The sequence below is a fragment of the Ogataea philodendri genome, assembly GCF_020536065.1.
Source record: "Ogataea philodendri strain CBS6075 chromosome Unknown scaffold17, whole genome shotgun sequence".
In the NCBI taxonomy this organism is placed as follows: Eukaryota; Fungi; Ascomycota; class Pichiomycetes; order Pichiales; family Pichiaceae; genus Ogataea; species Ogataea philodendri.
Window position 1 is genome coordinate 172,895 of NW_025763777.1, and position 24,992 is coordinate 197,886.

Sequence of the window (24,992 nt, forward strand, 5' to 3'; positions counted from 1 at the left end):
AGCTTGTCGGATCCCTAATTCCCTTGATTCAGCTCTGATAGAAATTGACTACAGTATCAAAGCTCAATCACTGTTCTACTTCAGCTGAGCTCACAATGAAAATATCAAATTTACAGAATTTAGTCGCAAATCTGCTACTTCTCAAGCTTTCCCTTGCATATTCTGATACAGGAAAAAATTGTGTTGTGAATTATCACACAGTGATCGAATATGAGTACGTCTATGTTTCTGATTCGGAGACTTCAAACTCTCAAAGGGCTCAATTATCATCTGCTACAAAAGTTCCAAAGCCATCAAATTCAGGAGTTATATTTACTTCAGTGAATTCTGATAAATCTACCTATCCGCCTGTTTCGCCAACCTATTCGATCGCCCACTCATACGAAACAACTTCATCTGGAACCTTTACATCGCCTGATGGCTCTTTACCTTCAGCAAAGAATGAATTATCCGCTGCAAGTTCATCGACTACGAGTGATGCAAACCTTGCAAGTTTAAGTCGGGACTCAGAACTGACCACTGTCTCTTCATCTTCATCTTCATCTTCATCTTCATCCACTTCATCCACTTCATCCACTTCATCCACTTCATCCACTTCATCCACCACTACTGGGAGCTCGAGTTCCGCAACAGGCTTCGAGGAAGTTTACTTACAGAAGCACAATCACTACAGATCGTTACATGAGTCAACTCCGGATCAGGTCTGGAATAGCGATGTTGCTGCCGTTGCACAACAGTACGCAGACTCCTATACATGCAGCGGCGATCTCGTGCACTCGGGTAACTCTTTGAATGGTCAAAGTCTGGGTGAAAACTTGGCTTACGGCTATGACTTTTCATCTGCTGGTGCCGTGACTGCATGGTACAACGAGATTAGCGAATATGACTACTCTAACCCAGGATATTCCTCTGCAACTGGTCATTTTACACAATTGGTTTGGAAGTCCTCAACTGAAGTGGGTTGTGGGTATAAATATTGTGGCTCTACCTTGGGTTACTATATTGTTTGCAATTACCTACCAATAGGAAATCTCATTTTGAGTGGGGACCCAAGTTACTTCTTCGAGCAGAACGTTTTGCCATTGAAATCATGATATGTACAGTACGAATAAAATCCACCATTTACGGTATGCGATCAAGCTATTGACGATAAATGGTATCTATCCGACCGGTATTCGATATTCAAATTTCTTCCCGTTTATGAGAGACAAGTACTCTTATTACAGAGGATATGTAGAGGTGATTTTCGTATACCTATGATGACAGTGACCGCATGATGTTTCCTCGTGGTGACTCTCCAAACAATTGCCTTATCAGTTGTATAAGGAATGTATTTGATGGACAAGTTTTGTGCAACTTTTATGATGATGATAAATTGCTACGTATTTCGATGTAATTCCTAATTTCTTACCTATAAGCTTAGACGTTGAGCTTGATTCTTCTGGATCAAGCTCAAAGCAAATATTCTAATCACCTTGTTATTCAAATGGGAGATACACAGGTATTTTGTAACCTTGTTTTGTCAAGAAAGCATCTATAGATTTCGATAGACTTCTTATCACCAACATCAATTATTGATTATGTAATCTGTAATTATTTAATCTTTGACCTTCGGATTAATATCATGACAGAAATAGACCCGCGACACGCTTTCGTCGAATGTCTAACTGAATTTTCAAAATTTATTTAAATTACAAACGCGTCAATTGAGGTCTCGACACTCAGTATTTTAGCTACACGGTATAATGTCACTCTGGGCTGATAAATATCGTCCAAAAGATTTGGATGACTTAGATTTTCATCATGAAAATACGAGAAGACTGAAGGCAATGGCAAAAACAGGTGAATTTCCCCATATTTTAATCTATGGACCTCCGGGAGCCGGCAAAAAAACGAGAGTGCTCGCAACTCTGAAGCAGCTTTATGGATCTGGTGTTGAAAAGTTGAAGGTGGACATCAAGTCTTTTGCACTCCCCTCAGGTAGGAAACTTGAATTCAATGTTATATCTTCCCCATTCCATCTCGAGATCACGCCAAGCGATATGGGAAACAATGATCGAATTGTTATTCAAGATTTGCTCAAAGAGATTGCACAAGTTGAGAGTATTGATTTCTCCAAAATTGCGCATGTTGCTGCCTATGATGAAGCTAAAGATAAGCTAATTCCAAAGAAGAGATTTAAAGTGGTGGTCATTAACGAAGCGGAGTTGCTGACAAGAGATGCGCAAGCAGCTTTGAGAAGAACTATGGAGAAATACTCTGCCAATATTCGACTAATATTGATTTGCAACTCTACGTCGAATATCATTGATCCTATCAAATCAAGAACCCTTCCAATACGGATTGCAGCACCTAAACCTGCTGAATGCTCACAAGTTCTTGACTCCATCCTCGCAAAAGAAAACCATGCAAAGAAGGTATTCCCGGATTCACTCGAAGATAGGATTCCCATATTTGAAAAGATCTGTATTGCGTCTAACCGAAATTTGAGAATGTGCATTATGATGATGGAGGCGATGTACATGAACAACGATACCATTGATGTTACTACTCCAGCATTAATTCCTGATTGGATTGAAGTCATCAAGGGGATATCTGTTAGCATTTGCAAAGATCGATCTGTTTCTCAGCTTCAACAAACAAGATCGGCCCTTTACGAGTTATTGTCACATTCTATACCTGCCAAGCTGATTCTTAAAAGACTGACCTTGAGTATATGGTCGTCACTGATTTTTTTAGATTTACCGAGCAGGTCGTTGATTCAGAGGCAAATCGTTTCCGCAAGCTCCATCTTCGATGAAAGACTATCTCTCGGATCCAAAGACATTTTTCATTTGGAAGGTTTTGTCACTAGAGTCATGGTGATCATAGAAAAAGAGTTGATTTGCTAATCGTGATTTATATACAACCGGGTTATATACCCATCAGCGAGCCCTTCCATTGTAAGCCTTATAAATTGGTTCCATCGATTTCAGAACATTGGCAAACTTCTTTGTAGGATTGTTCTTCAGGCTCTCGTAAAAATTTATCTTCTTGGAGGATTCCTTGACCATTTTCAAGCCCAAACGAGGAGGGGATGATGACGTTATGAATTCCCACACACCTGGTAGCTTTTCACAGCTTCTTCTCAAAGCATCCTTGGCACTCTGCTCATGCATACCCTTCACTTCAAAAATAACTTTACCTGTTGGTACACGGGCCGCCCAGTGATCAAATGCTCCTTTTCCTTTACCCATACGAATTGTGTTACCCTTGATACAAACAGCAATGTTTGTGCACAATCGTTTCCAATAAAGACCATTTTCTTTTTTAACGAATTTCATCAGCACATTGTCAGCCGCTCTGTATTGAGCAGCGGTTACTCTAACACCTTCTGACTTTAGCCTCATTCCATATGTGCCGAAGTTGAGTGTTGTTCCTTTATCTGAGCACCCTGTTCTGACCGTAACTCTCCCTTTCTGTTTTTTATCAATATTTTTGTATTGTGGAGCATACTCATGGCCATGTCTCTTGGTAACAAGCGGTTTCAAGGAAAATACAGTTCTGGAAAAGCCTCCTTGGCCTCTGGATGAATACGAGGAAACCAGCCTGAACATAACGAGATATTTAAAAGGTAAAAAAACCTTGGTTTGAATTCGAAGAAATAAATTACCGACGTTCCAAAAAACTTGTATACTGACCGGGTAATGAGGAAAAAACTCATCACTTTTCTTAGGATTAGCTTTCACTCATGATCGGAAGGAATAATATTGTTCGACCTTTGAAATCAGCATATAAACACTCTAGAAACTATCAGATAAGATGTAAGTAAATGTATGCACAGCACCCTCAACTAATTGAATTAGATAGTTCAAGTATTGTGGTGAATGGTGTTTCTCACAAAACAGATGAATGGACCAACATTCGGCCTGGTATTCTTTCTTTGGTTGGTAGAAATCTGCACAAACAACCAAATCATCCTATAGGAATACTTCGTGGTTTAATAGAATCTCGCTTCGAGGGACTTGGTTATACTTTTTACAATGATTTTGAACCAGCTGTTTCCGTTCATGATAATTTTGATGTCTTGGGCTTTCCAGAAGATCATCCAGGAAGGTCAAAGTCAGACACGTACTACATCAACAAGAACACAGTTCTACGTACACATACATCAGCACATGAGCCTTATTGTTTCCGGGATTGCAAAACTCCGGGATATTTCATATCAGGAGATGTCTATCGAAAGGACGAAATTGATCAAACACACTATCCGGTTTTCCATCAGCTCGAAGGCGGTCGTATTTGGTCGAAGAATGATTCCGATAATAGTGTGATCACCCAGATTCAAAATGATATTGACGGGTTGCCAAAAATCGACATATTAGTCGAAGATGACAATCTTGTCTATGATGCGCAAATCAACCCTAAACAGTCCCACATGTCAGACAAAGAAACCGAACTGGTCACCACTCATTTGAAACGAACAATTGAAATATTGGTTGACCAGGTATTTTCGGAAGCAAAAAAAGCTGCAAAAGAGAGTGGACTGTCTGGTTCGTCATATGATGAACCATTGAGGGTAAGATGGTTAACCGACAAGTTCCCCTGGACTGCGCCGTCTTGGCAAATTGAAGTTTGGTGGAATGGGCGATGGCTCGAGTGCTGTGGTTGTGGGATTGTCAAGCGTGAGGTGCTGTTACAATCAGGTATTGAGAACTCCATTGGTTGGGCTTTTGGGATCGGCTTGGATAGGATTGCAATGCTCCTTTTTGGTATTCCAGATATCAGAGTTTTCTGGTCTCAAGACGAGAGGTTCACCAAGCAGTTCTCGGAGAGTAAGATATCAATTTTTAAGCCATACTCAAAATATCCAGGCACTACTAGAGATATCTCTTTCTGGCTGCCGGAAGATTCGACGAATATTGACAGTGTGCATGAAAATGATGTGATGGAAGTTGTGCGAGAAATAGCCGGGGATATTGCGGAAAGTGTGAAATTGATTGATGAATTCTCTCATCCTAAATCGGGAAGAAAGTCACAGTGCTATAGAGTCAATTACCAATCAATGGACCGATCATTGACCAATGATGAAATAAATGTTTTGCATGAAAAAGTTCGTAAAGAACTTGAAGAATTGCATCCAATTGAACTTAGATGAGGGACATGTACATAGAAGAAACTTCCATTATCTGCCATAGACCGTCTAAATTGTAGTCTCATAATTAAATCTACGCCGGCAGGCGAAATTTCAACGAAAAAATATGGAATACTGTATTCATTAAATTTCCCTAATGGAAAATGCTCGCGGCGACCTCAGCAAGACAGGTAGTAATATTGTATGGCTCAGAAACAGGTAACTGTGAAGACCTTGCTCTGTGCCTTGCTACAAAGCTTCGTTATCATAAGCTTGACGTTGTTAAATCGTCTCTGGATGATTTCGATTTGAGAAAATTATTGGACATCAAGTATCTTGTGGTCATATGTTCAACAACGGGTCAAGGTGAAATCCCGAGGAATGGAAGAAACTTCTGGAAATTCATGAGAAAAAGAAGGCTTCCTGGCGATTTATTTTCCAATTTGGTGTTTACTAGCTTTGGTTTAGGAGACTCGTCTTATCCAAAATATAACTCTGCGATAAGAAAAGTGCATGCTAGATTTTTGCAGCTGGGAGCCAAAGAACTATGCCCCAGAGGAGAGGGTGATGAACAATCCCTCGAAGGTACCGATGCTTATTATTCTGCTTGGGAGTCGCAATTTCTTACAAGTCTCAATTCCGCAATCCACCAAATTTTCCCTGTACAAAGTATCCCAGAGAATGATCTCCTCCCACCGATCAACTCGATCATATTTCATACGAATCAGGCGATTACACGAAGCGAAGATTTTAAGAAGGAAGCTTTAAACAGATTGCTTTCTGATAAAACCCAAAATCCGCCGAAGACCTTTGAGCTAGTCGAAAATAAGATATTAACTACACGCGATCATTTTCAAGAAGTTCGCATGGTATCCTTTACAGATCCAACTGCATCTCTTGACTATTCTCCGGGAGATATATTGGCTCTTTATCCGGTGAATGATCCAAAGGATGTGGATCTACTTATTGAGCTCCAAAAGTGGTCTAATATTGCAGATTACCCAATTTCATTTCAAAAACCAATAGACCATCATGGAAGTGGAATTGTAAGGAATCTTACTTTGAGAACCTTATTGCTGCATCATCTAGATATCATGTCAATTCCAAGACGTTCATTCTTCTCTCTGGCATGGCATTTTGCGGACGATACAATGGAGAAAGATAAATTGAGGGAATTTAGCAGGTTAGAAGAAAGTGAACAGTTGTATGACTACGCCAATAGACCCAGAAGATCTATTCTAGAGGTGATACAGGAATTCTCTTCTTTGAAAATCCCTGTTGATTATTTGACGGAACTGATTCCCACTTTAAAACCAAGGCTCTTTTCGATCTCTTCGAGACCAGACACCCAAAAAGTGGATATAACTGTGGCAATTGTGGAATACCGAACTGTTATTCGTCGTCTGCGAAAGGGTGTTTGCACCAAATGGATCAAGCAGTTGGTTCCTGGTGATCTTATAATTGGATCCATCATTGAAAACCATCTCAACTTTGAGATAGAGTCGGACACTCCAATAATTGCAATTGCGACAGGATCCGGAATTGCCCCAGTCAAGTCCATGATTGAATATGTCCTTTCGAGATCCTCCCAAAAAGAAATATATCTTTTTGCTGGCCATAGATTCATGGATAGGGATTACTTATACGGAGATCTTTGGGAAAGTTTATGTCAGAAACATCCGCAGTTCCATATATTCCCCAGCTTTTCAAGACAGGGCTCTGGATACGTGCAGGAATCCATTTACAAACAAAAAGTGCTAGTGAATAGGCTCGTGGTGTCCAACAATGGATTGATCTTTCTTTGTGGATCGTCGGGTCGGATGCCCACCCAGGTAAGACTAACGCTCGAAACCATTTTCGCCCAGGAGAACTCTTGGACGGAGCAACAGTCAAAAGAGTATTTGGAAAAGCTCGAGAACAATAGGAAATATATTCAAGAGACATGGTAAGCTACCACGTCGCCATAATGTCCGGGATGTCTAATACACACGTAGGTCGCGGATCGTTTCATTTAGCGTATGATCTTCTTCCTCTTCCTCTTCCTCTTCCTCTTCCTCTTCCTCTTCCTCTTCCTCTTCCTCTTCCTCTGCCTCTGCCTCTGCCTCTGCCTCTTCCTCTTCCTCTGCCTCTTCCTCTTCCTCTTTTCGATTTGGATTTTCCATCGACCATATGTCCATTGCAGGTTTGGATGCTTTGCGAATCTCCTTCTCTTTCTCCATTGCAGCTAAATATTGTTTTTCAATTGCCAGTATAGAATCTGAGTCCGAACCCTTTTGGTATAATTCGAATAAGTCTTTGTTGATAGATAAAAATGCCGGCCCATATGAGAAATGCTGTAGTAGCTCTTTAGCCCAGTCAATTCTTCCTACGATGGCAAAACAAGCTGCTATCGCTTCTGCACAGTTGAGTCTCATTGGGCGCCCGTAGTTAACTGGATTTGCAGCAATCAAGTACGGTAAAAGCCTTTCGTTTCTGCCTCCTATTTTCCCAAAAGGAATTTCCTGAAGTCTGGCCCACGAGCACTCAACCACTGCGACACCTAACTCATCAACTAAATGCTTATCATTTGGGCATACGACCACTGTTGCGTTCGGAGTAACCACAATACCCTGAAATTTCTGTCCTATGCGAAGACTTCTGATCAATCCCAATCTTTCTAATTTTTTTCCACTACATCTCTTTGGATCACAGTGTTCGAAATCCCACATTGCAAGTTTCGTTGGAAACTTGTGATCTCCGTATGCTGCAGAATGTTTGGTTTCTTGATATTTTCGTCTCTGTGGCCTTTTCTGGCTGCTGGATACCTTCGAAGAGGTGTCTCTTTCTTTGTTCTTTCCCTTTGCCATACTTCAATAATAAATTAAAAACTTGCGAAGCACAGCCCTATCTGTAGGCAAAGTAACACTTACTTAATATGTATTTAAAAAGAATGAATATTTAAACCAGGAGCTAGCTGACAAAGGACTTGATGATTCAATTTTATGGGTAACATACCAGAGACTATTCAGTACATGCCGAAGTTTTTAGACCCTTTAATCAATGTTCTTTTCAATAACCCCAGACTTGATGAATATCCGCAAATCGCTTCAATTGTTGACAAAATTGCTGGTACTCCACAGAACTATGTGATCATTGTTCCTGCCGCACACAAGTTCAAATTTGAGGTAGACAAGTATTCAAGGAAACGCTTTGAGGACCTTTGTTGGGAACCATCTTTCATAGAATCACATATTGTTGACTTAAGGACCATTGAAAGCGTTGATAGACACAAGATTTTTTACACTATCAATCACAAAAGGCTCATACTTCAGCAAGACAAAATTTTGGTTGAATCCAACGGTCTTATACTAAGAAGCTCAGAAATACTCAATCAACAGCTTTTGCGCAGCGTCGCAACATACTTGCCTTTTGGATCTATATTTAACATTTGCACGGTGGACTTCCCTTTATTTGGGTTTGTGCCTATTGGTAGTGATGACACGGATGCTGATGACAACTACTTTCATCCTCAGTATAGGAGTATATCAATAATTCCTGCAGATGCTCAGATAGCTACCTCACATGTCTTCGATGATTTGATGAAAAATTCTACCCAATTGACCGCATTACTCGGTCCCAAATTCCATACATTATTTCATGATCTTGATTTTGCCCATGCATCCGACCAGATTGGACTTAAGGCTATGTTCGCGTCAGCAATAGGAAAAGGAAGCGAAATATTTCGGTCTCTTCCAAGGGCAATCTATTCCGATATCGTAAGAAAAGCAGATCAGTCTATGCTCAAACAAGGAATTTACGACTACGTGGAAATGAATATGCACGATAAATTTTGGCTTCAGTTCACAAATCTTTACGGCTCCCAAACTGATACCTTTTTAAATGAAAATTATCCCAAATTAGGGTACTTGAGTATCACACAAATCGGTTTGCCAGACTCAATTCAAAAACAGCCTTTTGCTAATAAATTGCTTTTAAGGATCGTGGGCCAGGCTGCATCAAAACTGAAAGAATTGAATTTCTCGACGACCAGTTCATCGAGACTTGGGATATTTGTCGAAACGTTGGAAGTTCTCTCACAAAATACTAACTCAACACATGTCTCAATTCAAATGGATGCAGATAATTTGCTCTCTCTATTGATATTGACCATAGCTTATTCAGGGGTTCAACATTTGCATTGCCATCTGATGTATGTTAAAATGATTTCATTCCAACCCGAACATTCACTCGAAGGAAGACATGGTTACACTTTATCAACATTTGAGGCCGCCTTAAGTTTTCTAGGAACTGCAACCGTCGCAAATCGTATAATTTTCAGCTGTGACCAAAATTTGAAGTTCTGGAAGCTGATTTGTCCCGAAATAACTGATGAGGAAACACAGAATGTCGACACTAGCTTTAATTCAAACCGATTGAAGAAGCTTGAATCTTGCTTGTCCTCAATTGATGCAAAGAACATTAACGGAGATCATTTTATCAGAAGCATTAATTCGCTGGGCGAGTCATGTTTAATGATGGCGGTGAGAAATGGCGACTACAGGGTATTTAAAATCCTTACTGATTGCGTTGTTATATTCGATCTGGATTTCATTCTAGAAGATAGTGACATGTCAGGTTTCACACTCCTTCACTCTGCACTCATTACAAGGAATCCTGAAATTCTGAAAACCCTTGTTGAAATTATAATCGAAGCTGAGGAATGGGAGGTTGAATCATATTGTTCAGCTGTCAATAAACTTGGGCAAAACGTTGGCCATTTATTGATGTATTTTGGAGAGTTAATTCCCAAATTGGGCCCGTTTATTAACTGGCGACAGATGGATATTCATAAACAAACACCATTGTTTGCAATAGTTCGGTATTATGATCATCCAGACTATTTTGGCCTTCTCTCAAAAGTATTCCCGATTGTATTGAAATGGTACAGAACTAAAAAAATTCCTTTCGACTATAAAGACCACATGGATGGAAAACGAAACTCATTAATACATTCTATTCGAGACGGTGAGAGCCTTTCCATGTTCATCGATACATTTAAACATGTGGATATCAATTCGATCAATACGCAAAATTTGACTCCTCTCATGCAATCCATAAAATATATGAGGGCAACCAATGTTCAAAGGCTACTTCTCGATCCAAGAATAGAGATTTTGAAGCGAGATTCGAATTTGTTCCTTTCAGCTCTAGACTATCTCAAATTTCCAGCTGTACATCAGCTTCTGGATCGCGCGAATTCAAGTTTACCCAATGTGGATAATCCTTCTCAATCATCAAAAGTCAAATTTGAAATCACGAAACTCGTCTGTTCATCTCTGTCATCTACATATCACCCTACTGGGGCCAAGAAGTCTGCAACTCTCATCAGAACTAAATTAGGGGCGGATAAGGGCTTTCTGGTATATTTATCCTGTTGCTCCTTGGTGAATACTTTTGAATCTAGGTTGGATAGAATCGCTGTGCATAATGACATCGATTTAATTAAGATACTGAAAGCTTTAAAGTTGAAGAGAGCGTCTGATTTCCCACAACTCATAAATTCATACCTTTTCAATCTAAGTGAATCCATTCCTAGTGTTGACTTTCACCATGCGAGCAAGCTTTGGGTCGACTTTTCATTAATGCAAAAGAATATCCTACTTTCGGCTCTCACGTTTAAACAAAACTTTCAAATGGATGGAGAGCTGTGGGACTACATTTCCCTAACCAAGAAGTTCAAAGAACAAACCTTTTTGAAGAAGAATTTTTTGGCACCCGACACTAGTGATTTTCCCAAATTTTCAGTCATCGATGTAAGAAACTCTAAAGACTTTCTTGGATACTTGCTAGAGGAGCTTTCCACTTTTCAAAGTTCATCAATGAACTTTTACAAAATCAATGCGTTTCTGTATCAGCTAAACATTGAAGCTTATCAGGTGAATGCAGTGTCTGCCCAACTTTATGCTCGACTGGCTCGTTTGGATACCAAATACTCTAGCAGAGATCCCGATTTTTTTGAGGATCTGATATTAACCAATTTTTCCAAATGCTCCGCGGAGATGAAGTCCCTTGACAATGAATCTTCCAGTGACATATTTTTAGAGTCCTTGGCATTCTTAAGCACGACGAATCAGGAGATGATGAATGATGTGGACATGTTTCTATCTGGGAAAATTCAAGAATGGAGAAAAGTCTATACACGACTGCAACAAGAACATCAACGTTTGAAACGCTTTCTTGGATGCCAATCTGAATTTCGAGACCGAAATCCACAAATCTTCGATTCTCTTAGCGATCTAGAGATCCAGTTCAAAAATCTCTTGGGGCACTCATATCATTTTGAGTACCACACATCGACAGCTGATGGCTTGCACCAATTGGGGAGAATTCAGTATCCCGAACAGGCAAGCAATTTGTTATCTAATTTCCCGCCATTAAAAAACAAAATAGATAATAGGAGACTTGCTCAGGCGGATAAGTTTGTTTCTGATTTCGAGCACCTCAAAAAACAGTTTTGTTTATTGAGCTCCCAACTTAAGTCAGATTATGAGTCAATTTGTGTAAAAGTGAGCAACTATTATCTATTCAAGAAGACGTTTACAAAATTCATCTTCAAGAAGTATGCTCAAGAACGAATGAAGAATTTGAAGAAGCAAAATGACAGGCTAAAGCTTTTGTTCAATAAATTCAAATCCAATACTTACCAATCTTAATAAATTCTCAAGACATTATTGCGGATTAGGGCCTCCCCGAAACTGGTTTGCCAGATTTTGTAACATTGGATTGTTCATCAGATCTTCAAGGTTTGAATCGTTCCCTAGTCCAAAATTTTGAGCCATTTGCCTGAGCTGCGGGTTATTCAATAATCCATTCATTGCCTCAGGGTTCTGCATCATCCTTTGAGCGGCCTGCATGACCTGAGGATTGTTCATAAGTCCTGCTAACCCACCAAGACCACCTGCTCCACCAGAGGCACCTTGATCTGATCCACTCGATCCACCAAACATATTTGCAAGACTTGCAAGATCAGGTATATCTGATCCACGGGTGGTAGAGCCTGGGGTCTCTTCTGTCTCAGTGGTTCCAAGTGAATCGGCCAGTTGCTCGGTGTACTTTCTCTTGGCCGTCTCGTAACCTTTCTTCATCGCGTCACTAGGTGAATTACCTTCAACTTTCAACCCCTGATCATAAGCATTCATAGAACCTTCTACATCACCAAGTGCATACTTAGCAAGTCCCATTCGAGACCAAGCTTTGGCATAAGATGGTTCGGATTCCGTTGCCTTCTGAGCATCGACGAGAGCCTGGTCATGTTTACCTATGGAGGAATAGGCAGCTGCGCGGTTGGAAAGGTACACTGCATTGGCAGGAGCTAGCTCTAGTGCAGCCGAATACTTTTCGATCGCCTGTTCAAACTCTCTCTTTGCCATGGCTCTGTTGCCCTCTAACTTCAGTGCTTCGGCCCGATCTTTGGTCTCGGTCTCTGCTTGGCTCACGTGCACTGGGACTGCCTCAGAATTAGAAAATTCGCCTGCATCTTTGACATTCCCAATCAATTTCTCAAGGGACTGGTGCTTAAAAGTTTTAGTGAGCACCCGTTCAATCAACTCTGAATCTAAATTGAAAGCGTCGTTTATACTTTCAATTGCAAATTCGATTGACTCCTTGTTATCTTCAGGAATTTCATTTTGCTCTAAGGAGCGCTTTAAAAAGTCGGTGACAAGAACCGAAATATCTTTCGGTGTATAGCTCATATGACCAAAATTATAACCTGTGCTTGAAATCAACAATTTCCAAAATTTCCAGAACCTTACTGAACGGATTATGCGTGGCTCGCTCAAGTCTTTTTGGTTCGGTCGTATAAAAAAAAAATCAAGTAACGTTTATCCTGATTATATAATCAGTATATAGACACTTTTTGGTTTGAATTCCAAATTACATAATCATGTTGTGTGAGACAATATATCATTGGATCCAAAGTTGTAATGCACAATATTGAGGAAGCAAGATAGCTACTAGCTATCTCCCAAAGACCGTATACGATGATGAAAACCACAATAAGATTACGAATCAGTTCTAAAGCCACCCACAAAAACCAGATTACATTGCTAAAAACAAACAATCCAGATAGAAATCTTGTTGATCTTATAATTCAGAATTCAGTCAGAATAGCTGGTAAGGATACGAAAAGATTGTTCATATCAAGTGAAGAAGAGGATTAGGGTTGTTCAAAAAAAACGTATCTAGATTTCGCAGCCTCAGTAATTGATGTTAACTGTCAAATAAAAATGAAGATTACCTAATTCGAAGACTTAATGCCTTACTCCGCATAGTATGCACTTACATATGCATAGACTACTTGTGCCTCAATAGTATTGATGCTATATATATTTGTCACACGTCAGATGAACTCAACTAAAGAAGAGGTTGGCTACTTGGGACTGTTTCAAAAAGAGATTGTAACAGCACAAAGTGTTAGATAAGCTGCTCGAAACCAAGTCCAATTAGCTAAACAATCTCAAAGTTCATTCCTACCAGTCATGATAGAGCCTCAGTTTCAGACGAGGCGTCAAGGGATTGAAGTCCAAGTTTTATTTGTAACATGACGAATAATATTCATACAGATCTGTCTGGTACATGGCAAATAAATGTCAACTAATATCATTCTCGGATATACAGTTTGAGAGTGTTGAGCTAATATGGGTTAGTCCCTCTCTGCTTACACAATCTATAATGCATTATTGATTATCAAGATAAAAGAAAGGAGTGTGAGACTCAGATCTAACAACCTAAATTAGCATCAGTCCTAATTGGGAGTCGCTAGACTAATCCACCTCTATTAGGACAGAAGCTAAGGTCTTAATGTTTCTATTTAGAATACTTTATAAAGGGGCGCTAACCTCTCCATTTAAGAGAGGACAACTCTGGAATTGTATATTTGAGGATACTATTAGTTGATATCTACGGCGAACCAGACAGACGTATATGATTGTTATCTGTCAAGTTACAATCCGGTTATGAGCCCTGCTAGCGCACTTAAGAATACCTACAAATTCCCAGAATCAGCAAAGTTGTCCTCGTCCGAGAGTTATCTTGGTTGGATATATCGGATAAAGAGATTTCTAAGAAATAATGACTTAGGACTAGCAAATTTCGTGGAAACTGGAAAACTGCCGATCCCAGTGGAAGACGAGACTCAAAAAAAAAAAAAAGTCCTACGTGAGCAAGCAGATGCTGCAGTCTTCATGCTCATTAGAGAATCTCTTCAGCCTGAAGTGAGTAAAAGACTACCTCCAGATATAAGAGGAGCTGACATCATGTCACACCTTGCGCAGTCCTATGTGAATCCCTCTATCAAAGAGGAATACTACTACTTCAAGAAAGTGTGCAATCAAGTTTCAGCAAAGAGTGTCAGAAACATGGAACAAGCAATTGATGCAATGCAGAAGCTATCATACCAGTTAGAAGGTGTCTATCCGCTTCCGGGGTATGGATGGGTCTTCCTTGCTTTGACGCTCATTGACAGTCCAATGGCTGAGAATCTGATTCTTACTTCGTGCCCTGAGAATGTCACTCTTGAATACTGTAGAAGAATGGCAGTTCCATTCATCAGAAACTTGAGTAACACTGACCAAGTCTCAAATCAAGTCTCATATTCTCAACCTGACTCTGAAACAAAGACAAGAAGGACGAAAAGTAAAAGACGGAGTCGCAAAGAGATAGTATGCTTCAGGTGTCAACAAAGAGGACACACAGCGACTATCTGTCCTGCGCCGGTAGCCATCCCAAGAACTATGGCTCATATGAGAGAAGAATCGAATCTAGACATCACATCTGGTGCCACTGTGCAAAAAGACATGGACTATGCAATGCGTCTTGGACCACTTGACGATGAGTCTTATTGGTTAGGCTCAGGATGTACCATTCACATTAGTAACAACAAAAGTCACTTTGACAGTTTCACTCCATGTGATGGATTTGTGGAAGGTATTGGTGCCCAATGTGCTGTTGAAGGCAAAGGTACGATCACCCTACGTAATGGCCCTCACCGGCTCCAACTGGTTGGTGTGAGATATGTTCCACAATCTCAAAAGAACCTTATCTCATTGCAGAAACTGGTGAACGTGGCGGGCAATGTTACCATGGGAAAGGATTCGATTGTTCTCAACAGTGTCGAAATTGGCACTCTATGCGCTAATAAGCTATATAGAGCTACTTTCAAACCTACACCTTACTTTGCGGCTGCTCTAGCAGTCTCTCCAGGCTATATGCACCCCAGGTATAAATATCCCTTCTCTGCTGTCTCTGAATAACCTCATCTTCCTAGTGCGGACACCCCATGTGAGGCGTGTGTTCTTGACCCAGCCACAAAAGTTATACCCAAGAAGAGTCGCACAGTGGTGACTGGACCTCTTGAGCCGGTCCACATTAACCTATGTGGCCCCTTTTCACCACCCATGGTGAAAGGAATTTCCTGACTCTTATTGATCGTTTTACTCATATGACCATCACTGAATGCCTCGGCAACAAATCTGATGTCGTTACGATAATTGTTCGGTTTATTAACGCAGCTGACAAGCAATTTTGTGATCAGCAATGTGCTGTCCAGGTCATTCGCAGTGACAATGGTTTCGATTTTGCAACAATGCGCCAGGCAAAGAGCTCTCTGGTCGCGGCATTAGACATGAATTGACTACCACGTATTCCAGTCATCAAAATGGAATGGCTGAAAGCATGCACCGGACACTAACTTCCTGTGTTCGAGTTCTACCGGCAGCTTCTGGCTGCCCTGATAAGTTATGGCCCTTTGCTCTTGATATGGCCGCCTTTCTCATAAACAGAGAACCATCTCAAGCTATTTAGAACCAGATTCCGGCAGAACTATGGCTTCGCCGTCAACCTGATTAATCTGTGCACCGACCATTTGGATGTCGTACTTACGTTCTGATTCCCACACCTGTGCGGACTTCGAAATTACACTCTGTTACTGTTCCCGTTATTTTTCTTGGGTACTCCCGTAACCGCAAAGCTTACCGGTTACTTGATGAACAATCTGGAAAGCTTATTGAATCATTCCAGGTTACGTTCTTTGCGCACGTCTTTCCGTGCCGTGAACAAAATGTTCACATCCCCGGTTTCCTATGTCCGACTGGCACTCCTCTACATTTTCTGAGGATTCTCCGTCGCCTGGTGAACGCGCGACTCTAATGTATGTGCCATACAGTGTACCGGGCCTTTCTCCCTCAGTCCCCTCTCTGAGCCTCGTGGTTCCTACGACACGGTTGAATCCGGTTTTCGTCAGGTGTCTTTTTCCGACGATACTCTTGAACCCCTTAGTCTATCCCCGGGCGCTATTATTCCTGCTGAGCGGCCACGTTCCGCTCATCTTGCTGTTGTTCCTGGCCCCTTTCTCATTGACTCCAGGGTCCTGTCCTTCCGTCTATTCCTTCGAATTGTGATTCTGCCTTCGCTATTCCTGAATGGAATTCTGCCATGCGCAAAGAATATGATGCGCAAATGACTGCAAAAATATGGACCTTGGTTGATCTTCCTCCTGGTCGGCGGGCTCTTGGAGCGCGTTGGATGTTTACTGTCAAGTCTCGGCCTCCGAACGTTCAATATAAAGCCCGTCTCGTTATTCAAGGTTTTCGTCAACTCCAAGGTATTGACTATCACAAAACCTTTAGTCCCGTTATTCGTTATGATACGATACGACTACTGATGGCGCTTGCTGCCTGTTTTTTCCTCTTTCATGTGTATCAGATGGATGTTACCACTGCCTTTCTGAACGGCGACCTTGCTGAAGAAATTTACATGCAGCAGCATCCTTGTTTTGTCCTTCTGGGACTAGAATCCAAAGTCTGTCGCCTTTATCGCAGTTTCTATGGTCTTAAACAGGCTCCTCTCTATTGGAACCTGAAAATTGACTCGCTCTTATGTGCTCATGGATTCTCTCACATTCCCAGCGAGCCGCGTGTCTATGTTTTGACTCCGGAGTCCCCCATTTTTGTCGCGCTCTATGCGGATGATCTCCTGATTCTCTCTTCCCAGTTACCTGTCATTCGCACGATCCAACAGCTGTTACACCGACAATTTCGAATGAAAGACCAGGGTGCCGTCCGACATTTTCTTGGCCTAAATATTCAGACTACTGCCTCGTCGGTGCCCTTCATCCTGTCTACCTACCTTGGCTCTCTTCTTGCTGCTTACGGGCTATCTTCTTGCAATCTCGTATCCACACCTGACAATAGTTTACCCTGGAAATTTTCCCATCCTGTGCCTGCCGATATCACTACGTACCGCAGCATTGTAGGGACACTGCTATTGGCTGCCAATACTGCGGGTCCAGACATCGCCTTTGTTGTTTCTAAGCTAAGTCACTATCTCAACAAACCTCAGAATATTCACCTCGCCAAAGCTAAACATGTTTTGAAGTATTTGAAGGGGACCCTGAATTGCGGAATTGTACACCCGAAACCCCTCCAACCAGGAACAGATGTTTCGCGCACAGGCTATTGTGATGCTGTTTGGGCTGGCGACAATAAAAGATTTGTAACTTCCGGATACATTTTATTGATTAACAATGTTCCGATCAGCTAGAGATCAAAGGAACAAAGCAAGGTTGCGCCATCAATCACAGAGGCTGAACACATGGCAATGGCTGAAGCTGCAAAAGAGTGTTTGTGGCTCAAACAAGTTCTAGATCAATGCTCTGTCAAATTGATGGTACAGCCTCTAACCTGGGTTGACAATCAAAGTGCTCTCCAGCTATCCAAGCATTTTACAATCCATCAGAGAACCAAGCATATTGATATAAGTGTACACTTTCTACGAGATGAAGTGGCTAAAGGAAATTGTGAATTCGAACATGTGATATCACGTCTGAACATTAGTGAAACTTTTAAGAAAAGCCTGACTCGACTTAGGTTTGAAAGTCTTAGGTCAAAATGATGCTAGAAGAAATTCAAGCAGGTCAGGCTTATGGTAGGGTTTTTAGCTAATATGAGTTAGTCTCGACCTGCTTACCCTATCTCTTATATATCATTGATTGTACGAGATAAGAGTAAGGAATGTGAGACTCAGACCGGAAACATGAGATCGAGGAAGTTGAAGAATCTGCATTATTAGCCTCTCGCCCGACATCTCCTTTATGTATGCGCAGGCAACAATAGTTATCTGCCATATCTGAATTACTTTATAAGGAGGGGCATAACTCCCCCTTATGTAAGAGGACAAAATTGTGTATCTGAAACTACTATAGGTTGATATTTACCATCAACCAAACAGATTTATATGAGCATTATCCGACAGATTACAATTAGTCCCTTTCATAATAGACAGATATCTAAATCCGTTTGCTTCAGAGAAAATGTTCTTGGACCAGACTTAGTTTCTTATAGGCGAAATACTGCATATTTAAGATCCTTTCTTAAGATGGCTATTCAATAATGTTGTAGTTGATAATTCACTCTTTTACTATTCAGTGAGATAAATTGTTCACCTTGATATGTGGTGGGAAGCCACACTTTTATTATATTCTCAAAGTGGACCTGTGACATTCCCATCCGATCTTTAATCACTTCTGACACACATCACGTATGCTTCATATGATGTGTTATTTGCCTTATGTCAGCTTCCCTATCAGTCAGAGGCAAGTGATTCAGTAGCGACTAGCTTCATCACAGTATAAATAATATGCAACGCTGCACGATAAGAACGAGTGGCTACGCAAAATCACGAAACTTTTTACTCTACTCATAATATGTGCTGGACATTCGACATATACCCACATTGTGACCGCTCAGGTAGCTTTTCTTCTAACACCGTTGTTATTGTCTATTTTTGATGTATTCTACGCCTTCTTGACGTTGATGTTGGATTCCATCCAGTAGTGATATCAGTGGCGAATTAGTTATCGACATCTTATAGCTTTCAAGTACTTGCAAGACACTTCTAATTATTTATTCCAGTCAATTATACATAATGGGCCAACGCTCCTTTCATATATCTTATCTTAAGCGCCAGTTCTTCTCTTGCTGACGTAATATGATTAGTAAACTGTACTCGCTTGTGTACTTAAGCGAGCACATAATCACCCGTTACCTTTGACACTATCTTGTTCAACAGTCGATAAGATTCAATGTATGGTGGGACTATAAAACTCCACAATTTCGGATACGCTTTTTGCATTTTCTGTTATAGCACAGTGACGTGGGATAACTCTGGGAAAGGTCACATAAATACGGCTCATTCTGTTGTGATGAAGTTAGTCGTGAACTTAATCACGTGACTCTGACTGACAAGAGAGGTGACGTAAGCAAATGACGCAGCATAGAGTATAAGTGCGGGGTGACTCAATAGTGTTTCCGGATTAAATGGGAATGTTTCAATGGGGGTGTTTCCAGTCCTTTTTGAAAATGCTATAAATATGTGGGGCTATTCCACATATAAAAGTGAACAACTTATCTAAAGAAGAGTGAATAGTCAACTGCAACATTATGAATACTGAAGAAGTGAACCAACCTAAGAATAGAGCCTTACACATTCATGTCCTATGTCCGTGTAGATTGTTGAAAATAAGATATTAATCTTTACTTTGTCACATGACCCGTATCGCCACACATATGCATGGCAAAGAATTAGTGCCCTAATTATAGTTTTCAGTGCTTGATGTTGAGTGGACAATCAGCTAGCCGAGTAGGTATGCGGTTGGTCGATAGCAATTGAACGGCTTACTGTGATCAAATGAAGTACCAAAGATGACATTAGATTGTGTGATCAGCTAGTTTCATTACTTAAGTGACAATTAGAATGAGCCAATAAATGTCTCGGATATTAGAGGATATCAATTAAGACAAACGATGGCCAATGATGATAGGAGTTAGTCTCTATCTGCTTGCCTAATCTCTTATACATAATGATTATGCAAGATAAGAGAAAGAAGTGTGAGACTCAGATCTAACAACCTAAATTAGCATCAGTTCTAATTGGGAGTCGCTAGACTAATCCACCTCTATTAGGACAGAAGCTAAGGTCTTGATGTTTCTATTTCGAATACTATATAAAGGGGCGCTAACCTCTCCATTTAAGAGAGGACAACTCTGAAATTGTATATCTGAGAATACTATTAGTTGATATCTAACATGAACCAGACGGACCTGTATGAGTATCATCTGTCAAGACACAAACAGATGATAATACCAACAGCCAGTTTCGATGCAGATTCTTTTTTGTCTATGAATCTACTGTATGAATCTACTGATGCAAGAGCAGAAGTTTTAACACCCTCTACATTCTGCATTTATCTGTTTATCAGAGGGCACAGTAGAGGTCACGATTCAGTTCTTAGTATATGCTTGTCTGTATCCCATATCGGTGTTTGCCTGGGATACTTAGGGTAACTCATTCTTTTAAATGGCTTCTCCGCATAGGTGCCGAGAGCAGAATAAGTCTGAGTTCTCGTCCACGAAATTTTACCACGAATGATTTGCATCTTTGAATCTATACGTTATCGTCCAATTAGGTTCTCTATGGAAAGGTTTTTAGATCTGACTATCAAGACTTTTAAAGCAGTCAAAACTACCCTGCCAAACTGATTTGTTACCGAATTTCTCAACATGTACTCAAAATTCTGCTATTCTGCTATTACTGTTGTGATTTCTAATCCATTCCCCATTTTATTTAGAGTGAGTTAATTAGTGTTAAAGTTGGATTGTTCAAAATCTAGGATGTCCGACTCGTATCTCTAGTGGAGAGGATCGAACGACTACTAACTACTGTTGGTTAACAAAATGTTCATTGAGGATAATAAAGTAGTTTCTAGTGACATACGCAAACACGCATTTCCATGATCCATGAGAAAGCTTCCGGTAGGGCCCTGAGGATGAAGTCCTGTGTTTAGGGAAGCAGGTGACTTGTGGGTACTTTTCAACTGATAATTCAACATTCGGCCAACGCCTAACGAATCGTTATAGTCATGGTATCTATTAACTCTCGAAACCATCATCGTAGACTTTGAGGCCGACTAATTATCTGGCTTCAATTCCACACTATCACCTGCTATAAATATATGTATACATATATTACATTGGGAGACATCACTGAAGACAGAGGATCGCTAATTTCGACAACATCATCTAAAAATTGCAGTGCTTGACGCAGTGAAATTGTTCTGTTTCTTTGAACTAGTCTACCTGGCCAACTAGCTTCCAATATGGGTCGCTTCAGTACCAGATGCGTTTGATGCGAGCTACATTTTGAGTTCAATTATGCGATAGTGACATTTTCCCCTTTTGGTTCCACAAAACTTACTGACGGGTGAAGTTAATGGGACACAAAATACATACTCTAATATGCTTACTGGGTCATACTGTTGACTAGAGACTTATTAGTTGTATCTAATTGATGTGCCTCCTCCGCAGATTTGAATGAGAGAGAGGTACCACCCTTTTGAAACACGCCTCTTGGTGATCGTACGAAGTAAATCCTCCTATTGGTATCCATGCAAGACTACCTATACTCCAATTCGTTTGTGCTTGATTTGTCAGACTGTTGAACAGCGAGTTATTTGCAAACCGACAAGATTCAAATTCATAACGGTTACTGGCTTATGCAAGATATCCATAGCCATAGTTAAGAGTTATCGGAGAAATTTTCAAGAATGAAGCATGCATGATGACCCTTGAAAGGAGGGCTGACGGAATATATTTAAGGAGAGGGAAGCCTCACTCACAAGTAATTTCACAGACTAGAATATGCTGCCAAAGTATTAAGTTAGGCATACTTATTGAGGTAAATTAGGATCTTCTCATTATTGCAGCCAGCACTAAGCAGTTTGACTTTCTGATGGAAACAATCCAGTACAGACCGTCTGCTGGCATCGAGATGAATTGGCTTTGTTAAAGTAAGATGTAGGCTAAAGTTAGTACACAAAAAATTTATAGCTCATGTCATATAGCTTTGATCTCTCATTGATAATGTTGAGCTAATATGAGTTAGTCTAGAAATGCTTATCTACTCTCTTATGCATCGCTGATTATGCAAGATAAGTGAAAGGAGTGTGAGACTCAGATCTTGGACATGACATCGAGGAAGTTGAAGGATCTGGACTATTAGTCTCTCACCCGAAGTCTCCACTATGTGTGCGCAGATAACAATAGCTACCTGCCATATCCGAATTACTATATAAGGAGGGGCTTTACTCCCCCTAATATTAGAGGACAACTCTAGAATTGTATATCTGAGAATTTTTAAGTTGATATTTACCATGAACCAGACAGACCTATATGAGTATTATCTGTCAAGTTACAAACAGATAACAAGCGTTGGATAAACGCTAAGTTTACTTATCAGTGATCGTTGCGAATAAGTCTCAACATAGTAGATAATTTTATATGCTAATTGTGACTTGATAAGTTTCCTGGACAATCAAATTCAATATTAAATTCATTCAATTTTTAATAATAATTTTGTGAAGTCAAAATCTTCACCAAATTCGACCCGTACTTGTACGACCGCTGTTTTTTTACACAATGGAACCAGAGGATACAAACACACTTTCTGCAAAATCATAAAAACAGAAACCGTTTTTCCCATTAATTGGAGACATTTATATACTGTGATGAAGCTAGTCGTGACCGAGTCACGTGACCCTGACTGATAGGGAAGCTGACATAAGGCAAATAACACATCATATGAAGCATATGTGAGATGTGTGTCAGAAGTGATTAAGGATCGGATGGGAATGTTACAGATCCACATTGAAAATACTATAAATGTGTGGGTTCCCATCACATTTTAAGTTGAGCAACTTATTTGATTGAAATAGTAGATGAGTGAATTATTAACTACAACATCATGACTACTGAAGAAGTTAACCATCGTAAGAACAAAATCTTACGATTTACTCTCATGATTTTAAATCTGAAAAATGGGGGAAGACTTCCCGCTGTAGGAGACTTGAAGAAGCAGAGGGGTATTGTTTAGCTATATTGGATATCCATAAGACACCAGCTTTTGATTAAATAGATGTGCTCGGTTTGCAAGGCCTCAAAAGAGAGGTGGTCGCCTTGTGATCTCTATGGCTCTTCCCAAGCAATATACATAGCATTGTAGTATTTCCTGTCGACTAAGAGATGCTCGTTTAGATATTAAAGAGTGATTTTGATTTTGATCTGATTATGTGTGACGAGAAACGGAGCTAGCTGCTGATGACCGTTAAATCTTCCCAGATAAATATGAAAGCTAGTGGACATTCTAGGGATATCAAGTTATTGTGCCATTTCATTCACATGAACATAAGCATGACAGATGGAAGATCTAGGTACAAATATGAAGATAAGAAGGTGTATTATAAAAAAACGGTCCTGTGTGAAAATAAGGTCGGCCCAAAAAATAGAGAGACTTACGTTCTAACCCATACGCTGGAAGTGCAGAGTAGTATACTATGAGGTAGATGGAGGCGAAGATCCAAGATATGCAGAGGAATAGTGTATCCGTTTTCGTATTCTAATATCACATTACTTCCTGCGATATATAAGAATACGTCAGCTGAAGGAAACGGTGGTTGAATAGTCCACATCTAGAATAAGCTACCGAAAAAGGATGAGGTCATTGAAAAAGCTATTTTATGTTGCTATCCAACTTTCAGAAAAACAGTGGAACCAACAGCAGCTTCCATAATCACTAGTAACCATTAACTCTTGATTCTGTCTAGCGTTCGAACGCTGGCCTAGCTAAGCCAGTCTTTTGATTTTTGCAAAATGTACATAAAGAATGTCTACGCTATGGTGGACGGCATTGAGATAGATGTTAGTACCCTGTTCAGCTAACATTTTGTCAAACATTGGTTATGAAAGAAGGATGGATAAATTGCAGGGTTCAGATCTACGATCTTAACATCTTGGTGAGATAAGAGTGAAGAGCCTAGAAGGGCTGAAATAGTTTTTTAGTAGACACCATTTCGGAAATCACTTGACTAAGGTGAGGACCAGGGCATTTGGCGTTGCTTGCATTCTGTGTAAAGTTCTTTTCTCTCTCGCCTTTACCTGTGGATAACTTCCAATAGCTTCAGTTTATGAGTACTCATAGTTGACACTTTATCATGACTTCCATCAATTTTTAAACGTATTATCGGAAATCATGAGGGGGAGGGAGTATAAATGTGCGTTGCCTGCTACAATGTAGTACTGAAGTGCGCGTCTGATCTCCCGCTTCTCAAATGAAATAATAAAACGTGATATGGCACTTATCCAAAAAAAAATCATCCATTCTAATCATCTGCTTTGAAGAATGACAGAGCTGAAGAATAGCAAATGCAACGTGCATATTATGTGTAAACATGCGTTAAGATCACTGACTAGGTAATCTTAGTGCTTATCAGGCACTTAATATGAACTAGATACTAAAGCTACACGAGCTATATAGTTCTTCTCGGAGTATCTTAAATCTACTTTTTTACTTAACATGAATCTCTATCTCTTTCCCTCACTGATATTCATGCCAAACTGCAGCATAATACGCATGATTTCAAAGACTGGAGAAAGTTGAACCCCCTTAAAGATTTGTTGAATGTTGAGTTAATATGAGTTAGTCTAGAAATGCTTATCTACTCTCTTATGCATCGCTGATTATGCAAGATAAGTGAAAGGAGTGTGAGACTCAGATCTTGGACATGACATCGAGGAAGTTGAAGGATCTGGACTATTAGTCTCTCACCCGAAGTCTCCACTATGTGTGCGCAGATAACAATAGCTACCTGCCATATCCGAATTACTATATAAGGAGGGGCTTTACTCCCCCTAATATTAGAGGACAACTCTAGAATTGTATATCTGAGAATTTTTAAGTTGATATTTACCATGAACCAGACAGACCTATATGAGTATTATCTGTCAAGTTA

General features: G+C 40.3%; 12 protein-coding genes across 12 annotated transcripts; 8 read left to right on the forward strand and 4 right to left on the reverse strand.

The window, feature by feature from the left end:
* Positions 1-95: 95 nt before the first annotated feature.
* Positions 96-1,094, forward strand: OGAPHI_000162 (uncharacterized protein; the record flags this gene model as incomplete). Its single annotated transcript, XM_046202421.1, has 1 exon — positions 96-1,094. The coding sequence occupies one exon, from the start codon at positions 96-98 to the stop codon at positions 1,092-1,094; it is 999 nt and encodes a 332-aa protein (XP_046065091.1).
* On the reverse strand, positions 362-756 carry OGAPHI_000163 (uncharacterized protein; the record flags this gene model as incomplete). Its single annotated transcript, XM_046202431.1, has 2 exons — positions 362-606; positions 672-756. 2 exons carry the CDS (start codon positions 754-756, stop codon positions 362-364), a joined length of 330 nt encoding a protein of 109 aa, XP_046065092.1.
* Positions 1,095-1,745: 651 nt separating the features above from the next.
* Positions 1,746-2,891, forward strand: OGAPHI_000164 (uncharacterized protein; the record flags this gene model as incomplete). The annotated part of the gene is made up of 1 exon (XM_046202442.1): positions 1,746-2,891. The coding sequence occupies one exon, from the start codon at positions 1,746-1,748 to the stop codon at positions 2,889-2,891; it is 1,146 nt and encodes a 381-aa protein (XP_046065093.1).
* A 33-nt stretch (positions 2,892-2,924) lies between these two features.
* On the reverse strand, positions 2,925-3,596 carry OGAPHI_000165 (uncharacterized protein; the record flags this gene model as incomplete). The annotated part of the gene is made up of 1 exon (XM_046202453.1): positions 2,925-3,596. One exon carries the CDS (start codon positions 3,594-3,596, stop codon positions 2,925-2,927), a length of 672 nt encoding a protein of 223 aa, XP_046065094.1.
* Positions 3,597-3,811: 215 nt separating this feature from the next.
* OGAPHI_000166 (uncharacterized protein) lies at positions 3,812-5,137 on the forward strand (the record flags this gene model as incomplete). Its single annotated transcript, XM_046202464.1, has 1 exon — positions 3,812-5,137. One exon carries the CDS (start codon positions 3,812-3,814, stop codon positions 5,135-5,137), a length of 1,326 nt encoding a protein of 441 aa, XP_046065095.1.
* Positions 5,138-5,277: 140 nt separating this feature from the next.
* OGAPHI_000167 (uncharacterized protein) lies at positions 5,278-7,062 on the forward strand (the record flags this gene model as incomplete). Its single annotated transcript, XM_046202475.1, has 1 exon — positions 5,278-7,062. The coding sequence occupies one exon, from the start codon at positions 5,278-5,280 to the stop codon at positions 7,060-7,062; it is 1,785 nt and encodes a 594-aa protein (XP_046065096.1).
* A 30-nt stretch (positions 7,063-7,092) lies between these two features.
* OGAPHI_000168 (uncharacterized protein) lies at positions 7,093-7,959 on the reverse strand (the record flags this gene model as incomplete). Its single annotated transcript, XM_046202487.1, has 1 exon — positions 7,093-7,959. One exon carries the CDS (start codon positions 7,957-7,959, stop codon positions 7,093-7,095), a length of 867 nt encoding a protein of 288 aa, XP_046065097.1.
* Positions 7,960-8,124: 165 nt separating this feature from the next.
* OGAPHI_000169 (uncharacterized protein) lies at positions 8,125-11,805 on the forward strand (the record flags this gene model as incomplete). The annotated part of the gene is made up of 1 exon (XM_046202498.1): positions 8,125-11,805. One exon carries the CDS (start codon positions 8,125-8,127, stop codon positions 11,803-11,805), a length of 3,681 nt encoding a protein of 1,226 aa, XP_046065098.1.
* A 15-nt stretch (positions 11,806-11,820) lies between these two features.
* Positions 11,821-12,846, reverse strand: OGAPHI_000170 (uncharacterized protein; the record flags this gene model as incomplete). Its single annotated transcript, XM_046202509.1, has 1 exon — positions 11,821-12,846. The coding sequence occupies one exon, from the start codon at positions 12,844-12,846 to the stop codon at positions 11,821-11,823; it is 1,026 nt and encodes a 341-aa protein (XP_046065099.1).
* Positions 12,521-12,841, forward strand: OGAPHI_000171 (uncharacterized protein; the record flags this gene model as incomplete). The annotated part of the gene is made up of 1 exon (XM_046202520.1): positions 12,521-12,841. One exon carries the CDS (start codon positions 12,521-12,523, stop codon positions 12,839-12,841), a length of 321 nt encoding a protein of 106 aa, XP_046065100.1.
* Positions 12,847-14,109: 1,263 nt separating the features above from the next.
* Positions 14,110-15,405, forward strand: OGAPHI_000172 (uncharacterized protein; the record flags this gene model as incomplete). The annotated part of the gene is made up of 1 exon (XM_046202531.1): positions 14,110-15,405. One exon carries the CDS (start codon positions 14,110-14,112, stop codon positions 15,403-15,405), a length of 1,296 nt encoding a protein of 431 aa, XP_046065101.1.
* Positions 15,406-16,855: 1,450 nt separating this feature from the next.
* OGAPHI_000173 (uncharacterized protein) lies at positions 16,856-17,692 on the forward strand (the record flags this gene model as incomplete). Its single annotated transcript, XM_046202542.1, has 1 exon — positions 16,856-17,692. One exon carries the CDS (start codon positions 16,856-16,858, stop codon positions 17,690-17,692), a length of 837 nt encoding a protein of 278 aa, XP_046065102.1.
* Positions 17,693-24,992: the final 7,300 nt, after the last annotated feature.